General features: G+C 45.7%; 1 protein-coding gene across 1 annotated transcript in view; it reads left to right on the forward strand.

Annotated features, from left to right (window-relative positions):
• Positions 1–26,704, forward strand: part of LOC139539380 (gamma-aminobutyric acid receptor subunit beta-3-like) — a 74,717-nt gene extending 48,013 nt beyond the window's left edge. Inside the window, exons 7-8 of the mRNA XM_071342260.1 lie at positions 16,655–16,926; positions 22,388–26,704. Coding sequence (XP_071198361.1) covers positions 16,655–16,926; positions 22,388–22,729 — 614 coding nt within the window. The 3' untranslated portion in view covers positions 22,730–26,704. The remainder of the gene's footprint in view (positions 1–16,654; positions 16,927–22,387) is intronic.
• Positions 26,705–26,916: the final 212 nt, after the last annotated feature.

Genomic DNA, 26,916 nt, shown 5'->3' on the forward strand with positions numbered 1-26,916 from the left:
AGACTCCTGCAGGAGTGAGTCACTGCTTTGATGTTTGCAGAGAATGACAGAGTGTTATCCAGGGTCATGCCAGGTTCTTTGCACTCTGGGAGGACAACACTGTGGAGTTGTCAACTGTGATGGCAAGGTCTTTGAACGGGCAGGCATTCCCCGGCAGGAAGAGCAGCTCTGTCTTGTCGATATTGACCTTGGTGGACCGACATCCAAGTTGAAATATCTGCCAGGCACGCAGAGATGCGTGTCGGCACCTGGGGAGTCAGAGGGGAGGAAGGAGAAAAGTAGTTGAGTGTCATCTGTATAGCAAATATAGGAGAGACCATGTGAGGATATGACGGAGCTGAGTGACTTGGTCTACAGAGAGAAGAGGAGAGGTCCATCCTCATAGCAGTGATAGGAGAGACCATGTGAGGATATGACGGAGCTGAGTGACTTGGTCTACAGAGAGAAGAGGAGAGGTCCATGCTCATAGCAGTGATAGGAGAGACCATGTGAGGATATGACAGAGCTGAGTGACTTGGTCTACAGAGAGAAGAGGAGAGGTCCATCCTCATAGCAGTGATAGGAGAGACCGTGTGAGGATATGACGGAGCTGAGTGACTTGGTCTACAGAGAGAAGAGGAGAGGTCCATGCTCATAGCAGTGATAGGAGAGACCAGGTGAGGATATGACCAGTGACTTGATATATAGAGTGTTACGCGGAGTGGAACAGGGAAACCCAAGAGCAGACTCAGACAAGGAGACTGGGATGAAGTAACCAAAGTATGTATTAGAACACAGCGGGAAGATGGAGTGCAGGCCAGGGGAAGCTCGGGCGGGTTGCAGGAAACGAGGTGCGGAGGCTGGAGCGAGAGGTGTTTGGGACAGGGTAAGCAGTTCCGGAGGGGAATCCAAGGGAGCAGTAGAGTGGGGAATCCAGGGCAGAGTAGCAGGATGAGGAGGCGTGGGACTGGAGACAGGGACCAGTGTCAGAGTGGGCAGAACTGTAGCGGAGAGGAAAACCGTATCAGGCAAGGAAAACAGGCACAACAGGATAACAGGATCTAAATAGTAATAAACGGCTAGAAACGTAGACTGACTGAGCAGAGATTACGATCTGGCAGTGTGGAAGTGGCAGGACTGAGTATTTGTAGAGGTCTTGATTATGGAACAGGTTGCAGCTGGTGGGCATCTGCTCTGACTCCAGCACACCTGTCTCCATCCACACAATCACACACACAGAGAGGGAGAGGGAGAGGGAGAGCACTGGGGGAAAGGCGGCAGGTCAAGGAGACACAGAATGAGCAGTAGAGGGCGTGGCAGGAGCAGATGTAACATAGAGAGAAGAGGAGAGGACCTAGAACCGAGCCCTGGGGGACACCAGTAGTGAGAATATGTGGTGCAGACACAGATCCTCTCCACGTCACCTGGTAGGAGCGCCCTGCCAGGTAGGATGCAATCCAATAGTGTGTAGAGCCTGAGACACCCAACCCTGAGAGGGTACAGAGGAGGATCTGATAGAGTCTGAGACGCCCAGCCCTGAGAGGGTGGAGAGGAGGACCTGATGGTTCACGGGGTCGAAGGCAGCGGCTGGATCTAGGAGGATGAGAACAGAGGAGAGAGAGTCAGCTTTGGCAGTCTCCATGACACAGAGAAGAGCAGTCTCAGTTGAGTGACCCATCTTGAGGAGGAGGTCAGAGACCTGGCCTTGTGGTGCCAGGACAACAACCTCTCCCTCAACGTGGTCAAGACTAAGGAGAAGATTGTGGACTACAGGAAAAGGAGGACCGAGCACGCCCCCATTGTCATCGACGGGGCTGTAGTGGAGCAGATTGAGAGCTTCAAGTTCCTTGGTGTCCACATCACCAACAAACTATCATGGTCCAAGCACACCAAGACAGTTGTGAAGAGGGCTCGACAAAACCTATTCCCCCTCAGGAGACTGAAAAGATTTGGCAAGAGTCCTCAGATCCTCAAAAGGTTCTACAGCTGCGCCATTGAGAGCATCCTGACCGGTTGCATCACCGCCTGGTATGGCAACTGCTCTGCATCTGACCGTAAGGCTCTACAGAGTGCCATCACTGGGTCCAAGCTTCCTGCCATCCAGGACCTCTATACCAGGCGGTGTCAGAGGAAGGCCCTAAAAATTGTCAAAGACTACCCTAGTCACCCTAGTCATAGACTGTTCTCTCTGCTACCGCACAGCAAGCGGTACCGGAGCGCCAAGTCTAGGTCCAAGAGGCTTCTAAACAGCTTCTACCCCCAAGCAATAAGACTCCTGAACATCTAATCAGACATTTTGCATTGCCCCCCCCCCTCCTCTTTTACGCTGCTGCTACTCTCTGTTATTATCTATGCATAGTCACTTTATTAACTCTACCCACATGTACATATTACCTCAATTACGTCAACAAACCGGTGCCCCCGCACATTGACTCTGTACTGGTGCCCCCTGTATATAGTCTCGCTATTGTTATTTTACTGCTGCTCTTTAATTATTTGTTACTTTATTTTTCTTAAAACTGCATTGTTGATTAAGGGCTTGTAAGTACGCATTTCACTGTAAGGTCTACACCTGTTGTATTCGGCGCATGTGACAAATACGATTTGAAGCCTGATTGGTTAGGGTCAAGAAGATGGTTCTGAGAGAGATAACGAGAGAGTTGATCTGAGACAGAACGCTCAAGTGTTTTGGAAAGAAAATATAGAAGGATATCGGTCTGTAGTTTTTTGACGTGGATGAGACCAGTGGACTCAATAGGCTGAGTGGATGAGACCAGTGGACTCAATAGGCTGAGTGGATGAGACCAGTGGACTCAATAGGCTGAGTGGATGAGACCAGTCAACTCAATAGGCTGAGTGGATGAGACCAGTCGACTCAATAGGCTGAGTGGATGAGACCAGTGGACTCAATAGGCTGAGTGGATGAGACCAGTCGACTCAATAGGCTGAGTGGATGAGACCAGTGGACTCAACAGGCTGAGTGGATGAGACCAGTGGACTCAATAGGCTGAGTGGATGAGACCAGTCAACTCAATAGGCTGAGTGGATGAGACCAGTGGACTCAACAGGCTGAGTGGATGAGACCAGTCAACTCAATAGGCTGAGTGGATGAGACCAGTGGACTCAACAGGCTGAGTGGATGAGACCAGTGGACTCAATAGGCTGAGTGGATGAGACCAGTGGACTCAACAGGCTGAGTGGATGAGACCAGTGGACTCAATAGGCTGAGTGGATGAGACCAGTCAACTCAATAGGCTGAGTGGATGAGACCAGTGGACTCAACAGGCTGAGTGGATGAGACCAGTCAACTCAACAGGCTGAGTGGATGAGACCAGTGGACTCAACAGGCTGAGTGGATGAGACCAGTGGACTCAACAGGCTGAGTGGATGAGACCAGTGGACTCAATAGGCTGAGTGAGACCAGTGGACTCGATAGGCTGAGTGGATGAGACCAGTCAACTCAATAGGCTGAGTGGATGAGACCAGTGGACTCAATAGGCTGAGTGGATGAGACCAGTCGACTCAATAGGCTGAGTGGATGAGACCAGTGGACTCAACAGGCTGAGTGGATGAGACCAGTGGACTCAATAGGCTGAGTGGATGAGACCAGTCAACTCAATAGGCTGAGTGGATGAGACCAGTGGACTCAACAGGCTGAGTGGATGAGACCAGTGGACTCAACAGGCTGAGTGGATGAGACCAGTGGACTCAACAGGCTGAGTGGATGAGACCAGTGGACTCAATAGGCTGAGTGAGACCAGTGGACTCGATAGGCTGAGTGGATGAGACCAGTCAACTCAATAGGCTGAGTGGATGAGACCAGTGGACTCAATAGGCTGAGTGGATGAGACCAGTGGACTCAATAGGCTGAGTGAGTGAGACCAGTGGACTCAATAGGCTGAGTGGATGAGACCAGTCGACTCAATAGGCTGAGTGGATGAGACCAGTGGACTCAATAGGCTGAGTGGATGAGACCAGTGGACTCAATAGGCTGAGTGGATGAGACCAGTGGACTCGATAGGCTGAGTGGATGAGACCAGTGGACTCAATAGGCTGAGTGGATGAGACCAGTCGACTCAATAGGCTGAGTGGATGAGACCAGTCGACTCAATAGGCTGAGTGGATGAGACCAGTGGACTCAATAGGCTGAGTGGATGAGACCAGTGGACTCAATAGGCTGAGTGGATGAGACCAGTGGACTCAATAGGCTGAGTGGATGAGACCAGTGGACTCAACAGGCTGAGTGGATGAGACCAGTCGACTCAATAGGCTGAGTGAGACCAGTCGACTCAATAGGCTGAGTGAGACCAGTCGACTCAATAGGCTGAGTGGATGAGACCAGTGGACTCAACAGGCTGAGTGGATGAGACCAGTCAACTCAATAGGCTGAGTGAGGAGTGGTTGACAGTGATCCACTGAGAGGGAGTTGGGGGGGGGGGGGGGTGGAGGATTAAGGATGGAGGAGAAGGAGGAAAATAGTTTCTAGGGTTAGAGGCAGAAGTTTGACATTTAGAGTGACAAAAAGTGGCTTAAGCAGCAGATACAGAGGTAGAGAGGAGGGAGTGGAAGGAATGATATACAACAGGTGTAGCAGATACAGAGGTAGAGAGGAGGGAGTGGAAGGAATGATAGTTCCTCTGAAAGTTTAGTTTTCCTAGATTTTCACTCAGCTGCCCACAGCCCTGTTCTGTAAGCTCACAATGAGTCACTCGGAGCAAGAGGGGAGGGGCTGACCTGGCCGGGAGGGAAGGGGACCGTGTGAGTCATAGGAGGCGAAAAGGGAGGAGAGTAGGGTCGAAGAGGCAGAATCAGGAGACAAGAGGGAGAAGGATTTAGTAGAAGAGAGAGATGATAGGACAGAAGAGGAGAGAGTAGTGGGAGAGAGAGAGACCATCTGGGTAGGGGCTGAGTGGTTAGAGATGATAGAATAGAAGAGGAGAGAGTAGTGGGAGAGAGAGAGACCATCTGGGTAGGGGCTGAGTGGTTAGAGATGATAGGATAGAAGAGGAGAGAGTAGTGGGAGAGAAAGAGAGACCATCTGGGTAGGGGCTGAGTGGTTAGAGATGATAGGATAGAAGAGGAGAGAGTAGAGAGAGAGAAGAGAGAGAGTAGAGAGAGAGAGAGAGAGAGAGAGAGAGAGAGACCATCTTGGTAAGGGTTGGAGGAAAGGGAGACGGAAAAGGGAACAAGACCTGGAGGGAGGTTGCAGTAAGATTAGTAGGAGAACAGCCTCTAGTAGGAGAACAGCCTCTAGGAAAGATGAGGTCAAGAGTATTGCCTGCCTTGTGAGTTGGAGGGGACTGGGAAAGGGTGAGGTCAAAAGAGGCAAGGAGTGAAAAAAGAGAGTTGGAAAGAAATGAATTGATTAAATGGGCGGATGGCGCAGTTGATGTACTTGGTGGACACGTTCCTGAAAGGGGAAGGATCTTGCAACTATGAATTTTGATAGAAAAGTTAGCTAATTAGATAGGATCTTGAAACCATGGAAACACTTCAAAAGGCACTCGCGCATCTGAGCTATCTTAGTTGCAGGTGCATGGTAACAATTTAATAAGATAAGAAAAAAATATGAAACTCCCAAGCTGCTCTGGTTAGTATCACTGGATAGTATCACTACTCTGGATAGTATCACTGCCCTTGATAGTATCACTACTCTGGATAGTATCACTGCTCTGGATAGTACCACTGCTCTGGATAGTATCACTACTCTGGATAGTACCACTGCTCTGGATAGTACCACTGCTCTGGATAGTACCACTGCTCTGGATAGTATCACTACTCTGGATAGTATCACTGCTCTGGATAGTATCACTACTCTGGATAGTATCACTACTCTGGATAGTATCACTACTCTGGATAGTATCACTACTCTGGATAGTATCACTACTCTGGATAGTATCACTGCTCTGGATAGTATCACTACTCTGGATAGTATCACTGCTCTGGATAGTATCACTACTCTGGATAGTACCACTACTCTGGATAGTATCACTGCTCTTGCTAGTATCACTGCTCTGGATAGTATCACTGTTCTGGATAGTATCACTGCTCTGGCTAGTATCACTGGATAGTATCACTGCTCTGGCTAGTATCACTACTCTGGATAGTATCACTACTCTGGATAGTATCACTACTCTGGATAGTATCACTGCTCTGGATAGTACCACTGCTCTGGATAGTATCACTGCTCTGGATAGTATCACTGCTCTGGCTAGTATCACTGGATAGTATCACTGCTCTGGCTAATATCACTGCTCTGGATAGTAGCACTGCTCTGGATAGTATCACTGTTCTGGATAGTATCACTACTCTGGATAGTATCACTGCTCTGGCTAGTATCACTGGATAGTAACACTGCTCTGGCTAGTATCACTACTCTGGATAGTATCACTACTCTGGATAGTACCACTGCTCTGGATAGTATCACTGCTCTGGCTAGTATCACTGGATAGTATCACTGCTCTGGCTAATATCACTGCTCTGGATAGTATCACTGCTCTGGATAGTATCACTGTTCTGGATAGTATCACTACTCTGGATAGTATCACTGCTCTGGCTAGTATCACTGGATAGTATCACTGCTCTGGCTAGTATCACTACTCTGGATAGTATCACTACTCTGGATAGTATCACTACTCTGGATAGTATCACTGCTCTGGATAGTACCACTGCTCTGGATAGTATCACTGCTCTGGATAGTATCACTGATCTGGCTAGTATCACTGGATAGTATCACTGCTCTGGCTAATATCACTGCTCTGGATAGTATCACTGCTCTGGATAGTATCACTGCTCTGGATAGTATCACTACTCTGGATAGTATCACTGCTCTGGATAGTATCACTACTCTGGATAGTATCACTGCTCTGGATAGTATCACTGCTCTGGATAGTATCACTACTCTTGATAGTATCACTACTCTGGATAGTATCACTACTCTGGATAGTATCACTGCTCTGGCTAGTATCACTGGATAGTATCACTACTCTGGATAGTATCACTACTCTGGATAGTATCACTGCTCTGGATAGTACCACTGCTCTGGATAGTATCACTACTCTGGATAGTATCACTACTCTGGATAGTATCACTGCTCTGGATAGTACCACTGCTCTGGATAGTATCACTACTCTGGATAGTATCACTACTCTGGATAGTACCACTACTCTGGATAGTACCACTGCTCTGGATAGTATCACTGCTCTGGCTAGTATCACTGGATAGTATCACTGCTCTGGCTAGTATCACTACTCTGGATAGTATCACTACTCTGGATAGTATCACTACTCTGGATAGTATCACTGCTCTGGATAGTATCACTGCTCTGGATTGTATCACTGCTCTGGCTAGTATCACTGGATAGTATCACTGCTCTGGCTAATATCACTGCTCTGGATAGTATCACTGCTCTGGATAGTATCACTACTCTGGATAGTATCACTACTCTGGATAGTATCACTACTCTGGATAGTATCACTGCTCTGGATAGTATCACTACTCTGGATAGTATCACTACTCTGGATAGTATCACTACTCTGGATAGTATCACTGCTCTGGATAGTATCACTGCTCTGGATAGTATCACTACTCTGGATAGTATCACTGCTCTGGATAGTATCACTACTCTTGATAGTATCACTACTCTGGATAGTATCACTACTCTGGATAGTATCACTGCTCTGGCTAGTATCACTGGATAGTATCACTACTCTGGATAGTATCACTACTCTGGATAGTATCACTGCTCTGGATAGTACCACTGCTCTGGATAGTATCACTACTCTGGATAGTATCACTGCTCTGGATAGTATCACTGCTCTGGATAGTACCACTGCTCTGGATAGTATCACTACTCTGGATAGTATCACTACTCTGGATAGTATCACTACTCTGGATAGTATCACTGCCCTTGATAGTATCACTACTCTGGATAGTATCACTGCTCTGGATAGTACCACTGCTCTGGATAGTATCACTACTCTGGATAGTACCACTGCTCTGGATAGTACCACTGCTCTGGATAGTACCACTGCTCTGGATAGTATCACTACTCTGGATAGTATCACTGCTCTGGATAGTATCACTACTCTGGATAGTATCACTACTCTGGATAGTATCACTACTCTGGATAGTATCACTACTCTGGATAGTATCACTACTCTGGATAGTATCACTGCTCTGGATAGTATCACTACTCTGGATAGTATCACTGCTCTGGATAGTATCACTACTCTGGATAGTACCACTACTCTGGATAGTATCACTGCTCTTGCTAGTATCACTGCTCTGGATAGTATCACTGTTCTGGATAGTATCACTGCTCTGGCTAGTATCACTGGATAGTATCACTGCTCTGGCTAGTATCACTACTCTGGATAGTATCACTACTCTGGATAGTATCACTACTCTGGATAGTATCACTGCTCTGGATAGTACCACTGCTCTGGATAGTATCACTGCTCTGGATAGTATCACTGCTCTGGCTAGTATCACTGGATAGTATCACTGCTCTGGCTAATATCACTGCTCTGGATAGTAGCACTGCTCTGGATAGTATCACTGTTCTGGATAGTATCACTACTCTGGATAGTATCACTGCTCTGGCTAGTATCACTGGATAGTAACACTGCTCTGGCTAGTATCACTACTCTGGATAGTATCACTACTCTGGATAGTACCACTGCTCTGGATAGTATCACTGCTCTGGATAGTATCACTGCTCTGGCTAGTATCACTGGATAGTATCACTGCTCTGGCTAATATCACTGCTCTGGATAGTATCACTGCTCTGGATAGTATCACTGTTCTGGATAGTATCACTACTCTGGATAGTATCACTGCTCTGGCTAGTATCACTGGATAGTATCACTGCTCTGGCTAGTATCACTACTCTGGATAGTATCACTACTCTGGATAGTATCACTACTCTGGATAGTATCACTGCTCTGGATAGTACCACTGCTCTGGATAGTATCACTGCTCTGGATAGTATCACTGATCTGGCTAGTATCACTGGATAGTATCACTGCTCTGGCTAATATCACTGCTCTGGATAGTATCACTGCTCTGGATAGTATCACTGCTCTGGATAGTATCACTACTCTGGATAGTATCACTGCTCTGGATAGTATCACTACTCTGGATAGTATCACTGCTCTGGATAGTATCACTGCTCTGGATAGTATCACTACTCTTGATAGTATCACTACTCTGGATAGTATCACTACTCTGGATAGTATCACTGCTCTGGCTAGTATCACTGGATAGTATCACTACTCTGGATAGTATCACTACTCTGGATAGTATCACTGCTCTGGATAGTACCACTGCTCTGGATAGTATCACTACTCTGGATAGTATCACTACTCTGGATAGTATCACTGCTCTGGATAGTACCACTGCTCTGGATAGTATCACTACTCTGGATAGTATCACTACTCTGGATAGTACCACTACTCTGGATAGTACCACTGCTCTGGATAGTATCACTGCTCTGGCTAGTATCACTGGATAGTATCACTGCTCTGGCTAGTATCACTACTCTGGATAGTATCACTACTCTGGATAGTATCACTACTCTGGATAGTATCACTGCTCTGGATAGTATCACTGCTCTGGATTGTATCACTGCTCTGGCTAGTATCACTGGATAGTATCACTGCTCTGGCTAATATCACTGCTCTGGATAGTATCACTGCTCTGGATAGTATCACTACTCTGGATAGTATCACTACTCTGGATAGTATCACTACTCTGGATAGTATCACTGCTCTGGATAGTATCACTACTCTGGATAGTATCACTACTCTGGATAGTATCACTACTCTGGATAGTATCACTGCTCTGGATAGTATCACTGCTCTGGATAGTATCACTACTCTGGATAGTATCACTGCTCTGGATAGTATCACTACTCTTGATAGTATCACTACTCTGGATAGTATCACTACTCTGGATAGTATCACTGCTCTGGCTAGTATCACTGGATAGTATCACTACTCTGGATAGTATCACTACTCTGGATAGTATCACTGCTCTGGATAGTACCACTGCTCTGGATAGTATCACTACTCTGGATAGTATCACTGCTCTGGATAGTATCACTGCTCTGGATAGTACCACTGCTCTGGATAGTATCACTACTCTGGATAGTATCACTACTCTGGATAGTATCACTACTCTGGATAGTACCACTGCTCTGGATAGTATCACTGCTCTGGATAGTACCACTGCTCTGGATAGTATCACTACTCTGGATAGTATCACTGCTCTGGTTAGTATCACTACTCTGGATAGTATCACTGCTTTGGATAGTATCACTACTCTGTATAGTATCACTGCTCTGGATAGTATCACTACTCTGGATAGTATCACTGCTCTGGATAGTATCACTACTCTGGATAGTATCACTACTCTGGCTAGTATCACTACTCTGTCTAGTATCACTACTCTGGCTAGTATCACTACTCTGGCTAGTATCACTACTCTGGCTAGTATCACTACTCTGACTAGTATCACTACTCTGGATAGTATCACTGCTCTGGATAGTATCACTGCTCTGGATAGTATCACTGGATAGTATCACTGCTCTGGATAGTATCACTGCTCTGGATAGTATCACTGCTCTGGATAGTATCACTGCTCCGGATAGTATCACTGCTCTGGATAGTATCACTGCTCTGGTTAGTATCACTGCTCTGGTTAGTATCACTACTCTGGATAGTATCACTGCTCTGGTTAGTATCACTACTCTGGCTAGTATCACTGCTCTGGCTAGTATCACTGGATAGTATCACTACTCTGGATAGTATCACTGCCCTTGATAGTATCACTACTCTGGAGAGTATCACTGCTCTGGATAGTATCACTACTCTGGATAGTATCACTACTCTGGATAGTATCACTGCTCTGGATAGTATCACTGCTCTGGTTAGTATCACTACTCTGGCTAGTATCACTGCTCTGGCTAGTATCACTGGATAGTATCACTACTCTGGATAGTATCACTACTCTGGATAGTACCACTGCTCTGGATAGTATCACTACTCTGGATAGTACCACTGCTCTGGATAGTATCACTGCTCTGGATAGTATCACTACTCTGGATAGTATCACTGCTCTGGATAGTATCACTGCTCTGGATAGTATCACTGCTCTGGATAGTATCACTGCTCTGGATAGTATCACTACTCTGGATAGTATCACTACTCTGGATAGTATCACTGCTCTGGATAGTATCACTACTCTGGATAGTACCACTACTCTGGATAGTATCACTGCTCTTGCTAGTATCACTGTTCTGGATAGTATCACTACTCTGGATAGTACCACTACTCTGGCTAGTATCACTGGATAGTATCACTGCTCTGGATAGTACCACTACTCTGGCTAGTATCACTGGATAGTATCACTGCTCTGGCTAGTATCACTACTCTGGATAGTATCACTACTCTGGATAGTATCACTACTCTGGATAGTATCACTGCACTGAGAAAAGAAAGAAGGGATACTGGTCTGTAGTTGTTGACATCAGAGGGATCGAGTGTAGGTTTTTTCGCTCTCTTGAAGGCGGAAGGGACGTAGCCAGCGGTCAAGGATGAGTTGATGAGCGAGGTGAGGTAGGGGAGAAGGTCTCCGGAAATGGTCTGGAGAAGAGAGGAGGGGATAGGGTCAAGCGGGCAGGTTGTTGGGCGGCCGGCCGTCACAAGACGCGAGATTTCATCTGGAGAGAGAGGGGAGAAAGAGGTCAAAGCACAGGGTAGGGCAGTGTGAGCAGAACCAGCGGTGTCGTTTGACTTAGCAAACGAGGATCGGATGTCGTCGACCTTCTTTTCAAAATGGTTGACGAAGTCATCCGCAGAGAGGGAGGAGGGGGGGAGGGGGAGGAGGATTCAGGAGGGAGGAGAAGGTGGCAAAGAGCTTCCTAGGGTTAGAGGCAGATGCTTGGAATTTAGAGTGGTAGAAAGTGGCTTTAGCAGCAGAGACAGAAGAGGAGAATGTAGAGAGGAGGGAGTGAAAGGATGCCAGGTCCGCAGGGAGGCGAGTTTTCCTCCATTTCCGCTCGGCTGCCCGGAGCCCTGTTCTGTGAGCTCGCAATGAGTCGTCGAGCCACGGAGCAGGAGGGGAGGACCGAGCCGGCCTGGAGGATAGGGGACATAGAGAGTCAAAGGATGCAGAAAGGGAGGAGAGGAGGGTTGAGGAGGCAGAATCTGGAGATAGGTTGGAGAAGGTTTGAGCAGAGGGAAGAGATGATAGGATGGAAGAGGAGAGAGTAGCGGGGGAGAGAGAGCGAAGGTTGGGACGGCGCGATACCATCCGAGTAGGGGCAGTGTGGGAAGTGTTAGATGAGAGCGAGAGGGAAAAGGATACAAGGTAGTGGTCGGAGACTTGGAGGGGAGTTGCAATGAGATTAGTGGAAGAACAGCATCTAGTAAAGATGAGGTCAAGCGTATTGCCTGCCTTGTGAGTAGGGGGGGAAGGTGAGAGGGTGAGGTCAAAAGAGGAGAGGAGTGGAAAGAAGGAGGCAGAGAGGAATGAGTCAAAGGTAGACGTGGGGAGGTTAAAGTCACCCAGAACTGTGAGAGGTGAGCCATCCTCAGGAAAGGAGCTTATCAAGGCGTCAAGCTCATTGATGAACTCTCCAAGGGAACCTGGGGGGCGATAAATGATAAGGATGTTAAGCTTGAAAGGGCTGGTAACTGTGACAGCATGGAATTCAAAGGAGGCGATAGACAGATGGGTCAGGGGAGAAAGAAGAATGTCCACTTGGGGGAGATGAGGATCCCAGTGCCACCACCCCGCTGACCAGAAGCTCTCGGGGTGTGCGAGAACACGTGGGCAGACGAGGAGAGAGCAGTAGGAGTAGCAGTGTTATCTGTGGTAATCCATGTTTCCGTCAGTGCCAAGAAGTCGAGGGACTGGAGGGAAGCATAGGCTGAGATGAACTCTGCCTTGTTGGCCGCAGATCGGCAGTTCCAGAGGCTCCACACTGACTCTGTACCGGTACCCCCTGTATATAGCCTCCACATTGACTCTGTACCGTAACACCCTGTATATAGCCTCCACATTGACTCTGTAACGTAACACCCTGTATATAGCCTCCACATTGACTCTGTACCGGTACCCCCTGTATATAGCCTCCACATTGACTCTGTACCGGTACCCCCTGTATATAGCCTCCACATTGACTCTGTACCGGTACCCCCTGTATATAGCCTCCACATTGACTCTGTATCGGTACCCCCTGTATATAGCCTCCACATTGACTCTGTACCGGTACCCCCTGTATATAGCCTCCACATTGACTCTGTACCGGTACCCCCTGTATATAGCCTCCACATTGACTCTGTACCGGTACCCCCTGTATATAGCCTCCACATTGACTCTGTACCGGTACCCCCTGTATATAGCCTCCACATTGACTCTGTACCGGTACCCCCTGTATATAGCCTCCACATTGACTCTGTACCGGTACCCCCTGTATATAGCCTCCACATTGACTCTGTACCGGTACCCCCTGTATATAGCCTCCACATTGACTCTGTACCGGTACCCCCTGTATATAGCCTCCACATTGACTCTGTACCGGTACCCCCTGTATATAGCCTCCACATTGACTCTGTACCGGTACCCCCTGTATATAGCCTCCACATTGACTCTGTATCGGTACCCCCTGTATATAGCCTCCACATTGACTCTGTACCGGTACCCCCTGTATATAGCCTCCACATTGACTCTGTACCGGTACCCCCTGTATATAGCCTCCACATTGACTCTGTACCGGTACCCCCTGTATATAGCCTCCACATTGACTCTGTATCGGTACCCCCTGTATATAGCCTCCACATTGACTCTGTACCGGTACCCCCTGTATATAGCCTCCACATTGACTCTGTACCGGTACCCCCTGTATATAGCCTCCACATTGACTCTGTACCGGTACCCCCTGTATATAGCCTCCACATTGACTCTGTACCGGTACCCCCTGTATATAGCCTCCACATTGACTCTGTACCGGTACCCCCTGTATATAGCCTCCACATTGACTCTGTACCGGAACCCCCTGTATATAGCCTCCACATTGACTCTGTACCGGAACCCCCTGTATATAGCCTCCACATTGACTCTGTACCGGTACCCCCTGTATATAGCCTCCACATTGACTCTGTACCGGTACCCCCTGTATATAGCCTCCACATTGACTCTGTACTGGTACACCCTGTATATAGCCTCCACATTGACTCTGTAACGTAACACCCTGTATATAGCCTCCACATTGACTCTGTACCGGTACCCCCTGTATATAGCCTCCACATTGACTCTGTACCGGTACCCCCTGTATATAGCCTCCACATTGACTCTGTACCGTAACACCCTGTATATAGCCTCCACATTGACTCTGTACCGGTACCCCCTGTATATAGCCTCCACATTGACTCTGTACCGTAACACCCTGTATATAGTCTCCACATTGACTCTGTACCGGTACCCCCTGTATATAGCCTCCACATTGACTCTGTACCGTAACACCCTGTATATAGTCTCCACATTGACTCTGTACCGGTACCCCCTGTATATAGCCTCCACATTGACTCTGTACCATAACCCCCTGTATATAGCCTCCACATTGACTCTGTACCGTAATACCCTGTATATAGCCTCCACACTGACTCTGTACCGTAACACCCTGTATATAGCCTCTACATTGACTCTGTACCGTAACACCCTGTATATAGCCTTCACATTGACTCTGTACCGTAATACCCTGTATATAGCCTCCACATTGACTCTGTACCGGTACCCCCTGTATATAGCCTCCACATTGACTCTGTACCGGTACCCCCTGTATATAGCCTCCACATTGACTCTGTATCGGTACCCCCTGTATATAGCCTCCACATTGGATAGGGCTACACCCCCTGTATGGGATGCTGGGCTGTGATTGGATAGGGCTACACCCCCTGTATGGGATGCTGGGCTGTGATTGGATAGGGCTACACCCCCCTGTTTATGGGATGCTAGGCTGTGATTGGATAGGGATACACCCCCTGTATATGAGATGCTGGGCTGTGATTGGATAGGGCTACACCCCCTGTATGGGATGCTGGGCTGTGATTGGATAGGGCTACACCCCCTGTAAACCCTAAGAAAAAGGGTGCCATTTGGGACGCAGAGTATGTGACTGGTACAGTATATATGAGGATGTACAGTATATATGAGGATGTACAGTATATATGAGGATGTACAGTATATATGAGGATGTACAGTATATATGAGGATGTACAGTATATATGAGGATGTACAGTATGGTACAGTATATATGAGGATGTACAGTATATATGAGGATGTACAGTATGTGACTGGTACAGTATATATGAGGATGTACAGTATATATGAGGATGTACAGTATGTGACTGGTACAGTATATATGAGGATGTACAGTATATATGAGGATGTACAGTATATATGAGGATGTACAGTATATATGAGGATGTACAGTAAATATGAGGATGTACAGTATATATGAGGATGTACAGTATATATGAGGATGTACAGTATGTGACTGGTACAGTATATATGAGGATGTACAGTATATATGAGGATGTACAGTATGTATGAGGATGTACAGTATATGAGGATGTACAGTATATATGAGGATGTACAGTATGTGACTGGTACAGTATATATGAGGATGTACAGTATATATGAGGATGTACAGTATGTGACTGGTACACTATATATGAGGATGTACAGTATATATGAGGATGTACAGTATGTGACTGGTACAGTATATATGAGGATGTACAGTATATATGAGGATGTACAGTATGTGACTGGTACAGTATATATGAGGATGTACAGTATATATGAGGATGTACAGTATGTGACTGGTACAGTATATATGAGGATGTACAGTATATATGAGGATGTACAGTATGTGACTGGTACAGTATATATGAGGATGTACAGTATATATGAGGATGTACAATATGTGACTGGTACAGTATATATGAAGATGTACAGTATATATGAGGATGTACAGTATGTGACTGTACAGTATATATGAGGATGTACAGTATGTGATTGGTACAGTATATATGAGGATGTACAGTATGTGACTGGTACAGTATATATGAGGATGGGAGGTGAGAGGCATTCTAGGCTTCTGCATGACTTTCAATGATATTGATTTTCTTTTGATTAACAATAAGCCTCAAAGGGTCAGAAATAGCTGTTCATGGATGCTGTCTCTCTCAAAGTTACTGTTAGTTTAGTTTGTGTTATGTCCTCTATGTTGACTTAGTGTGAATCGATCATTTTAATTCTAAAGCTGAAGTTTGTCTACCTTATTAGATTACTATAATGACTGGTCAACCAAATAATACACGTTGCTTCACTACCTGGAATGTAAAAGGGCTCAATCACCCTGTTAAGAGAAACATAATCTTTGCTCACCTTATTTGAACGGCTCTACTTAGAACCCACTTATGTAAATAGGATTATTTCCAGATAAATAGGATCTGGGTATTGACCATCTATACTGACCAAGTTTATTAGATTTAGTTTTTTGTCAATAAACCCCAATATCCCAGAGGGGAAGTAAATCAGCTTAAACCACAGATATTTTCTTGTGCCATTATGCCTATGTTTCAAACCAAGGAACTTTCCGCTCCAGGTATCACCACAGTGCTGACCATGACCACCATCAACACCCATCTGAGAGAGACCCTCCCTAAGATCCCTTACGTCAAGGCCATAGACATGTACCTGATGACCTGCTTTGTGTTCGTCTTCCTGGCCCTGCTGGAGTACGCCTTCGTCAACTATATCTTCTTCGGACGGGGCTATCAGATGCAGAAGAAGTTGGCAGAGAAAGCAGAGAAGGTCAACAATGACAGGGCGGCCAAGTTCGACGGCAACAGGGTAACGTTTACCCCCTCGGAAATGGTCAGTAGGCTACTTATTCTTCTTCTTCTTGGATTGTTAACTGTGGGTCCCTGTTTTATCTACAGGACCTTTTTAGTCACTTATCATAACAACGGACAGAGATTGAGACTAATTGTACTCAACGATATCTTGATTGTTCAAATCAAATGTTATTTGTCACATGCGCCGGATACAACAGGTGTAGACTTTACCGTGATAGCTTACTTACGAACCCATTCCCAACAATGCAGAGTTTAAAAAAATATATATATATATTTTCTAAATCAAAACATTGTTATCTGGGGGACTCTTCCCATTGAGCTCACAGACCTGTAAGCACTAGTACACTATACACAACATTAGGAGGAGCCAGAGGTCAAAGGATGATGTTGCCACGAAGGTAACCTGACATATAGCAGACCTGTAAGCACTAGTACACTATACACAGCATTAGGAGGAGCCCGAGGTGAACGGAGGATGTTGCCACGAAGGTAACCTGACATATAGCAGACCTGTAAGCACTAGTACACTATACACAGCATTAGGAGGAGCCAGAGGTCAAAGGATGATGTTGCCACGAAGGTAACCTGACATATAGCAGACCTGTAAGCACTAGTACACTATACACAGCATTAGGAGGAGCCAGAGGTCAAAGGATGATGTTGCCACGAAGGTAACCTGACATATAGCAGACCTGTAAGCACTAGTACACTATACACAGCATTAGGAGGAGCCCGAGGTGAACGGAGGATGTTGCCACGAAGGTAACCTGACATATAGCAGACCTGTAAGCACTAGTACACTATACACAGCATTAGGAGGAGCCCGAGGTGAAAGGAGGATGTTGCCACGAAGGTAACCTGACATATAGCAGACCTGTAAGCACTAGTACACTATACACAGCATTAGGAGGAGCCCGAGGTGAAAGGAGGATGTTGCCACGAAGGTAACCTGACATATAGCAGACCTGTAAGCACTAGTACACTATACACAACATTAGGAGGAGTCCGAGGTGAACGGAGGATGTTGCCACGAAGGTAACCTGACATATAGCAGACCTGTAAGCACTAGTACACTATACACAGCATTAGGAGGAGCCCGAGGTGAACGGAGGATGTTGCCACGAAGGTAACCTGACATATAGCAGACCTGTAAGCACTAGTACACTATACACAGCATTAGGAGGAGCCCGAGGTGAAAGGAGGATGTTGCCACGAAGGTAACCTGACATATAGCAGACCTGTAAGCACTAGTACACTATACACAACATTAGGAGGAGCCCGAGGTGAACGGAGGATGTTGCCACGAAGGTAACCTGACATATAGCAGACCTGTAAGCACTAGTACACTATACACAAGATTAGGAGGAGCCCGAGGTGAACGGAGGATGTTGCCACGAAGGTAACCTGACATATAGCAGACCTGTAAGCACTAGTACACTATACACAACATTAGGAGGAGCCCGAGGTGAACGGAGGATGTTGCCACGAAGGTAACCTGACATATAGCAGACCTGTAAGCACTAGTACACTATACACAGCATTAGGAGGAGCCCGAGGTGAAAGGAGGATGTTGCCACGAAGGTAACCTGACATATAGCAGACCTGTAAGCACTAGTACACTATACACAGCATTAGGAGGAGCCCGAGGTGAAAGGAGGATGTTGCCACGAAGGTAACCTGACATATAGCAGACCTGTAAGCACTAGTACACTATACACAACATTAGGAGGAGCCCGAGGTGAACGGAGGATGTTGCCACGAAGGTAACCTGACATATAGCAGACCTGTAAGCACTAGTACACTATACACAGCATTAGGAGGAGCCCGAGGTGAAAGGAGGATGTTGCCACGAAGGTAACCTGACATATAGCAGACCTGTAAGCACTAGTACACTATACACAACATTAGGAGGAGCCCGAGGTGAAAGGAGGATGTTGCCACGAAGGTAACCTGACATATAGCAGACCTGTAAGCACTAGTACACTATACACAGCATTAGGAGGAGCCCGAGGTGAACGGAGGATGTTGCCACGAAGGTAACCTGACATATAGCAGACCTGTAAGCACTAGTACACTATACACAGCATTAGGAGGAGCCCGAAGGTAACCTGACATATAGCATCGTAGAGAATGAAAGGAACATTAATCATTCCAGACGTGATTCTTCACAGTAACAGTGTTAGAGTCCGTTCAGTATTACGTTCCCATATTCAGTTATTCTTCTCTAGGACAGGAGAGTGCTGTCAAATGGATGGACATCCAATCAGATTCACATACAGGGGTAGATTCAGTTACAGCATCTAGGTATGAATTCCAAATGGAACCCTATTTCCTATATAGTGCACTAGCTGACAAGGTTAAAATCTGTTGTTTTTCCCCTGAGCAAGGAAGTTAACCCACTGTTCGCCTGGGGACAAAGACGTGGAGGTCGATTAAGGCAGCCCCCCGGCACCTCTCTGATTCAGAGGGGTTGGGTTAAATGAGGAAGACACATTTCAGTTGAATGTATTCAGTTGTACAACTGTAGGTTACAGAGAGCTGGTAGTCCTATCCACAAACCTACCAGGTGTAAAACAGGGAAGAGACTCAGGGGGTTTGATATAGAGCAGACCTAACCCACTCTATTAAAGTAATCATAACAGGAACATTTTAAGTCTAGCTAGAAATAAATAAATAATCTCAACTAGAATCCCCATACTTTAACGATAACAGCTTCTCCATCCTAGAGGGGGAGATCAACCATTTCCAGGCCCAGGGACATGTACTAGTCTGTGGCGACCTAAATGCCAGAACCGGACAAGAACCTGACACCTTCCGCACACAGGGGGACAAACACCTACCTGGAGGTGACAGCATTCCCTCCCCCATACGCCCCCCTAGGCACAACTACGACAACATAACCAACAAAAACAGGTCACAACTGCTGCAGCTCTGTCGGACACTGGGTCTGTACATAGTGAATGGTAGGCTTCGAGGGGACGAAGTTGTTTACCTTCCCCTCTTTGTAACAATCAGCAAATAGTGTCGGGGGGAAGTGTAATGATCTCTACACGGGGGGAAGTGTAATGATCTCTACACGGGGGGAAGTGTAATGATCTCTACACGGGGGGAAGTGTAATGATCTCTACACGGGGGGAAGTGTAATGATCTCTACACGGGGGGAAGTGTAATGATCTCTACACGGGGGGAAGTGTAATGATCTCTACACGGGGGGAAGTGTAATGATCTCTACACAGGGGGAAGTGTAATGATCTCTACACAGGGGGGAAGTGTAATGATCTCTACACGGGGGGAAGTGTAATGATCTCTACACGGGGGGAAGTGTAATGATCTCTACACGGGGGGAAGTGTAATGATCTCTACACGGGGGGAAGTGTAATGATCTCTACACAGGGGGGAAGTGTAATGATCTCTACACGGGGGGAAGTGTAATGATCTCTACACAGGGGGGAAGTGTATTTATCTCTACACGGGGGGAAGTGTAATGATCTCTACACGGGGGGAAGTGTAATGATCTCTACACGGGGGGAAGTGTAATGATCTCTACACAGGGGGGAAGTGTAATGATCTCTACACGGGGGGAAAGTGTAATGATCTCTACACGGGGGGAAGTGTAATGATCTCTACATGGGGGAAGTGTAATGATCTCTACACGGGGGAAGTGTAATGATCTCTACACAGGGGAGAAGTGTAATGATCTCTACACGGGGGGAAGTGTAATGATCTCTACACGGGGGGGAAGGGTAATGATCTCTACACTGGGGGAAGTGTAATGATCTCTACACGGGGGGAAGGGTAATGATCTCTACACGGGGGGGAAGGGTAATGATCTCTACACTGGGGGAAGTGTAATGGTCTCTACACTGGGGGGAAGGGTAATGATCTCTACACTGGGGGAAGTGTAATGATCTCTACACTGGGGGAAGTGTAATGATCTCTACACTGGGGGAAGTGTAATGATCTCTACACGGGGGGAAGTGTAATGATCTCTACACGGGGGGGAAGTGTAATGATCTCTACACTGGGGGAAGTGTAATGATCTCTACACGGGGGGAAGTGTAATGATCTCTACACGGGGGGAAGTGTAATGATCTCTACACGGGGGGGAAGTGTAATGATCTCTACACGGGGGGAAGTGTAATGATCTCTACACGGGGGGAAGTGTAATGATCTCTACACGGGGGGAAGTGTAATGATCTCTACACGGGGGGAAGTGTAATGATCTCTACACGGGGGGAAGTGTAATGATCTCTACACGGGGGGGAAGTGTAATGATCTCTACACGGGGGGGAAGTGTAATGATCTCTACACGGGGGGAAGTGTAATGATCTCTACACGGGGGGAAGTGTAATGATCTCTACACGGGGGGAAGTGTAATGATCTCTACACGGGGGGAAGTGTAATGATCTCTACACGGGGGGAAGTGTAATGATCTCTACACGGGGGGAAGTGTAATGATCTCTACACGGGGGGAAGTGTAATGATCTCTACACGGGGGGGAAGTGTAATGATCTCTACACGGGGGGGAAGTGTAATGATCTCTACACGGGGGGGGGAGTGTAATGATCTCTACACGGGGGGAAGTGTAATGATCTCTACACGGGGGGAAGTGTAATGATCTCTACACGGGGGGGAAGTGTAATGATCTCTACACGGGGGGAAGTGTAATGATCTCTACACGGGGGGAAGTGTAATGATCTCTACACGGGGGGGGAAGTGTAATGATCTCTACACGGGGGAAGTGTAATGATCTCTACACGGGGGGGGAAGTGTAATGATCTCTACACGGGGGGGAGCTGTGAGGCTCTTCTGCCATTTGTTGAGTTCAAGGGGCTTTTATATCTCTCACTTCACATCCCTGTCCTAGCAAGCTTGGTAGCTTTGTAGCCTTACTTTAGCATGAAGTCTGTATATAACAAAATATCTACAGATGATAGTTTTTTACTTTTTGGATTCAGAAGTAGCTTCAGACTTTTCCGAGCCGCCGTGCTTCTACAGAAGAGGACTGGCCACCCCTCAGAGCCTGGTTCCTCTCTAGGTTTCTTCCTAGGTTTTGGCCTTTCTAGGGAGTTTTTCCTAGCCACCGTGCTTCTACACCTGCATTGCTTGCTGTTTGGTGTTTTAGGCTGGGTTTCTGTACAGCACTTTGCGATATCAGCTGATGTAAGAAGGGCTATATAAATACATTTGATTTGATTTGATTCAGACTGAACATTAATCACTCAGTTTTGTGTTGGATGGTATTTCCAGGTTTCTGCTGTTTCTTTTGCAGGTTTTGGTTTGTTAGAAGTGTATTCTGGAAAAGTCCTTCCAGGTAATCTGGTTCAAAATAATGTTTTAGGTTTGAAATTTAGATTTGGAGTGAAGGTTTTGATGTAGAGGTTTGTATCCTATATATGTCCTTGCTAAAAAAAAAAAAAGTTTATCTAAGTTCAGCCAACTAATTACATTTCTTCTCTCACTGTCCTCTCCTCTGATAGGTTGACTCTCAGGGCAACATCCTCCTGACAACCCTGGAGATCCACAACGAAGTTGGCGCCGGCAACGAGATCACAACCAGCATCACCGAGACAACCACACGGAACTCCTCCTCCATGATATTCAACCAACCAGGCCTCCAGTACCGAAAACCGAGCGCTCTGAATGGCCGGGAGAGAAACGCCCACGTGAAGAAGACACGGCTACGCAGGCGGTCCTCTCAACTCAGAATCAAAATCCCCAACCTGACGGACGTGAACGCCATCGACAGATGGTCACGGGTTGTCTTCCCCTTCACCTTTACCCTCTTCAACTTCATCTACTGGCTTTACTACGTGAACTAGTGGTTTTCAAGTCTCTCCTCAGGGACCCCCGGCCGTTCAATTTGAGAACCACTGAACTAAGTAACAGATGGGAAGGGATTTTCACTCCTTAAACTTTCCTTGTTCTTGTTTCTCTAAAGAAACCCATCTGTATTCAGAGGACATATAACTACGCAGTCCATACTGAGTGCAGAGAGACACTAGAAATTAGTTGTGGGGTCTCTTGAACTGTACGTTCAGACAAGCGGAGACAACGACCCTTTGTGGAAATACTATCCTTCTGATCTCTTCCTGTGTTACACTGAACACTCCACTGTAAAAACAAGAGGGTGATACAGGACATGGTATGTGGTTTTCAAAAGCATTATTTACAATGATTTATGCCAATTATTGTAACTCTACCCCTTATTTTAGTGTGAGAAATTCATTTAGAGTGCTAAAACTCATTATAAACTGAATGGGAAATGAATTCAGTGTGCTATTTATCATAGTAGCCCATTATAAACTGAATGGGAAATGAATTCAGAGTGCTATTTATCATAGTAGCCCATTTATAAACTGAATGGGAAATGAATTCAGTGTGCTATTTATCATAGTAGCCCATTATAAACTGAATGGGAAATGAATTCAGTGTGCTATTTATCATAGTAGCCCATTTATAAACTGAATGGGAAATTAATTCAGTGTGCTATTTATCATAGTAGCCCATTATAAACTGAATGGGAAATTCATTCAGTGCAATTTATCATAGTAGCCCATTATAAACTGAATGGGAAATGAATTCAGTGTGCTATTTATCATATTTGCCCATTATAAACTGAATGGGAAATTAACTCAGTGTGCTATTTATCATAGTAGCCCATTATAAACTGAATGGGAAATGAATTCAGTGTGCTATTTATCATAGTAGCCCATTATAAACTGAATGGGAAATGAATTCAGTGTGCTATTTATCATAGTAGCCCATTTATAAACTGAATGAGAAATGAATTCAGTGTGCTATTTATCATAGTAGCCCATTATTAACTGAATGGGAAATGAATTCAGTGTGCTATTTATCATAGTAGCCCATTTATAAACTGAATGAGAAATGAATTCAGTGTGCTATTTATCATAGTAGCCCATTATAAACTGAATGGGAAATGCAATGCACAGCTTTTGAGTTACGATGTCTGGTTTATCTGTTGGGATATTATCATTCCAGTCATGGCTATGTTCTATGGACTGCTGTATAGTGTTGCATATGAGCTGTATAGGGTTGTATATGAGCTGTATAGTGTTGCATATGAGCTGTATAGGGTTGCATATGAGCTGTATAGTGTTGCATAGGAGCTGTATAGGGTTGCATATGAGCTGTATAGTGTTGCATAGGAGCTGTATAGGGTTGCATATGAGCTGTATAGTGTTGCATATGAGCTGTATAGGGTTGTATATGAGCTGTATAGGGTTGTATATGAGCTGTATAGGGTTGTATATGAGCTGTATAGGGTTGCATATGAGCTGTATAGGGTTGTATATGAGCTGTATAGGGTTGTATATGAGCTGTATAGTGTTGCATATGAGCTGTATAGTGTTGCATATGAGCTGTATAGGGTTGTATATGAGCTGTATAGGATAGTCATGAATAGTCATGTATAGTCATAAATAGTCATTAACAATCATGAATAACCATGAATAGTCATGAATAGTCATGTATATTCATGTACTGAATCACTTTTGGATACTAATTCCATTGGCTTGGGTCTGACTATTCTGCAAACGTTTCATCTAAAAAAATATATATAAGTGCTGAAGTAATCTACAGTGAGGGAAAAAAGTATTTGATCCCCTGCTGATTTTGTTTGTTTGCCCACTGACATTGAAATGATCAGTCTGTAATTTTAATGGTAGGTTTATTTGAACAGTGAGAGACAGAATATCAACAAAAAAATCCAGAAAAACGCATGTCAAAAATTTTATAAATTGATTTGCATTTTAATGAGGGAAATAAGTATTTGACCCCTCTGCAAAACATGACTTAGTACTTGGTGGCAAAACCCTTGTTGGCAATCACAGAGGTCAGATGTTTCTTGTAGTTGGCCACCAGGTTTGCACACATCTCAGGAGGGATTTTGTCCCACTCCTCTTTGCAGATCTTCTTCAAGTCATTAAGGTTTCGAGGCTGACGTTTGGCAACTCGAACCTTCAGCTCCCTCCACAGATTTTCTATGGGATTAAGGTCTGGAGACTGGCTAGGCCACTCCAGGACCTTAATGTGCTTTTTCTTGAGCCACTCCTTTGTTGCCTTGGCCGTGTGTTTTGGGTCATTGTCATGCTGGAATACCCATCCACGACCCATTTTCAATACCCTGGCTGAGGGAAGGAGGTTTTCACCCAAGATTTGACGGTACATGGCCCCGTCCATCGTCCCTTTGATGCGGTGAAGTTGTCCTGTCCCCTTAGCAGAAAAACACCCCCAAAGCATAATGTTTCCACCTCCATGTTTGACAGTGGGGATGGTTTCTTGGGGTCATAGGCAGCATTCCTCCTCCTCCAAACACGACAAGTTGAGTTGATGCCAAAGAACTCCATTTTGGTCTCGTCTGACCACAACACGTTCACCCAGTTGTCCTCTGAATCATTCAGATGTTCATTGGCAAACTTCAGACGGGCATGTATATGTGCTTTCTTGAGCAGGGGGACCTTGCGGGCGCTGCAGGATTTCAGTCCTTCACGGCGTAGTGTGTTACCAATTGTTTTCTTGGTGACTATGGTCCCAGCTGCCTTGATATCATTGACAAGATCCTCCTGTGTAGTTCTGGGCTGATTCCTCACCATTCTCATGATCATTGCAACTCCACGAGGTGAGATCTTGCATGGAGCCCTAGGCCAAGGGAGATTGACAGTTCTTTTGTGTTTCTTCCATTTGCTAATAATCGCACCAACTGTTGTCACCTTCTCACCAAGCTGCTTGGCAATGGTCTTGTAGCCCATTCCAGCCTTGTGTAGATCTACAATCTTGTCCCTGACATCCTTGGAGAGCTCTTTGGTCTTGGCCATGGTGGAGAGTTTGGAATCTGATTGATTGATTGCTTCTGTGGACAGGTGTCTTTTATACAGGTAAGAAACTGAGATTAGGAGCACTCCCTTTAAGAGTGTGCTCCTAATCTCAGCTCGTTACCTGTATGAAAGACACCTGGGAGCCAGAAATCTTTCTGATTGAGAGGGGGTCAAATACTTATTTCCCTCATTAAAATGCAAATCAATTTATAACATTTTTGACATGCGTTTTTCTGGATATTTTTGTTGTTATTCTGTCTCTCACTGTTCAAATAAACCTACCATTAAAATTATAGACTGAACATTTCTTTGTCAGTGGGCAAACGTACAAAATCAGCAGGGGATCAAATACTTTTTTCCCTCACTGTATATGTAATCTTGATCTATATGTCACTGTGCATTGGAGGCAACGTGAATGATGTCAACTCTGCTCTCACCAACCCACACCTCAGTATCACTGTAGTTCACAGGTCACGCCTAACATCCACACTGCCAAGATAAGCATCAGCCATTTTTAGTCATTAAATGAGACTTACCTTCATTCATTTTTACATAATCAATCTTATTCATTTACCTTCCCTGAGTGAAATGATGTTTTCTGATCATAAGTAAACGTATGTTCCCGAACTGCTGCCATGCAATGCTCAACCAAGGCTTTGATGTGGGCCTTACATGTGTTGGCAATACATTAGGCTCTGACCTTGGTCTGACCTAAACTCTACCCATATCTTTATGAATAGCCTAATGATTTTGAATTATGTTATTTTTTACAATGTACATACATACCGTAGCCATAGTAAACACAACTCAGGTTCTGAATGGTTCCTTATCACAATACACATGATCTATTGTCTGATTGTATTATGACACAGTACTCCTACACATTTCCCTATCATTGGTTTGTAATGTAACCATACTATATACTACACATTACTACTTCTTTATGTATGTTCCTCAGTGAAGTGTCCTCTCCTTTAATACTTCCTCAGCGAACTGAGACTAGGGGTTCTGCTCATAAACACTCTCCTCTCCTTTAAGACTTCCTCAGAGAACTGAGACTAGGGGTTCTGCTCATAAACACTCTCCTCTCCTTTAAGACTTCCTCAGAGAACTGAGACTAGGGGTTCTGCTCATAAACACTCTCCTCTCCTTTAAGACTTCCTCAGAGA

The sequence above is a fragment of the Salvelinus alpinus genome, chromosome 15 (genome assembly GCF_045679555.1).
Source record: "Salvelinus alpinus chromosome 15, SLU_Salpinus.1, whole genome shotgun sequence".
Classification (NCBI taxonomy): Eukaryota; Metazoa; Chordata; class Actinopteri; order Salmoniformes; family Salmonidae; genus Salvelinus; species Salvelinus alpinus.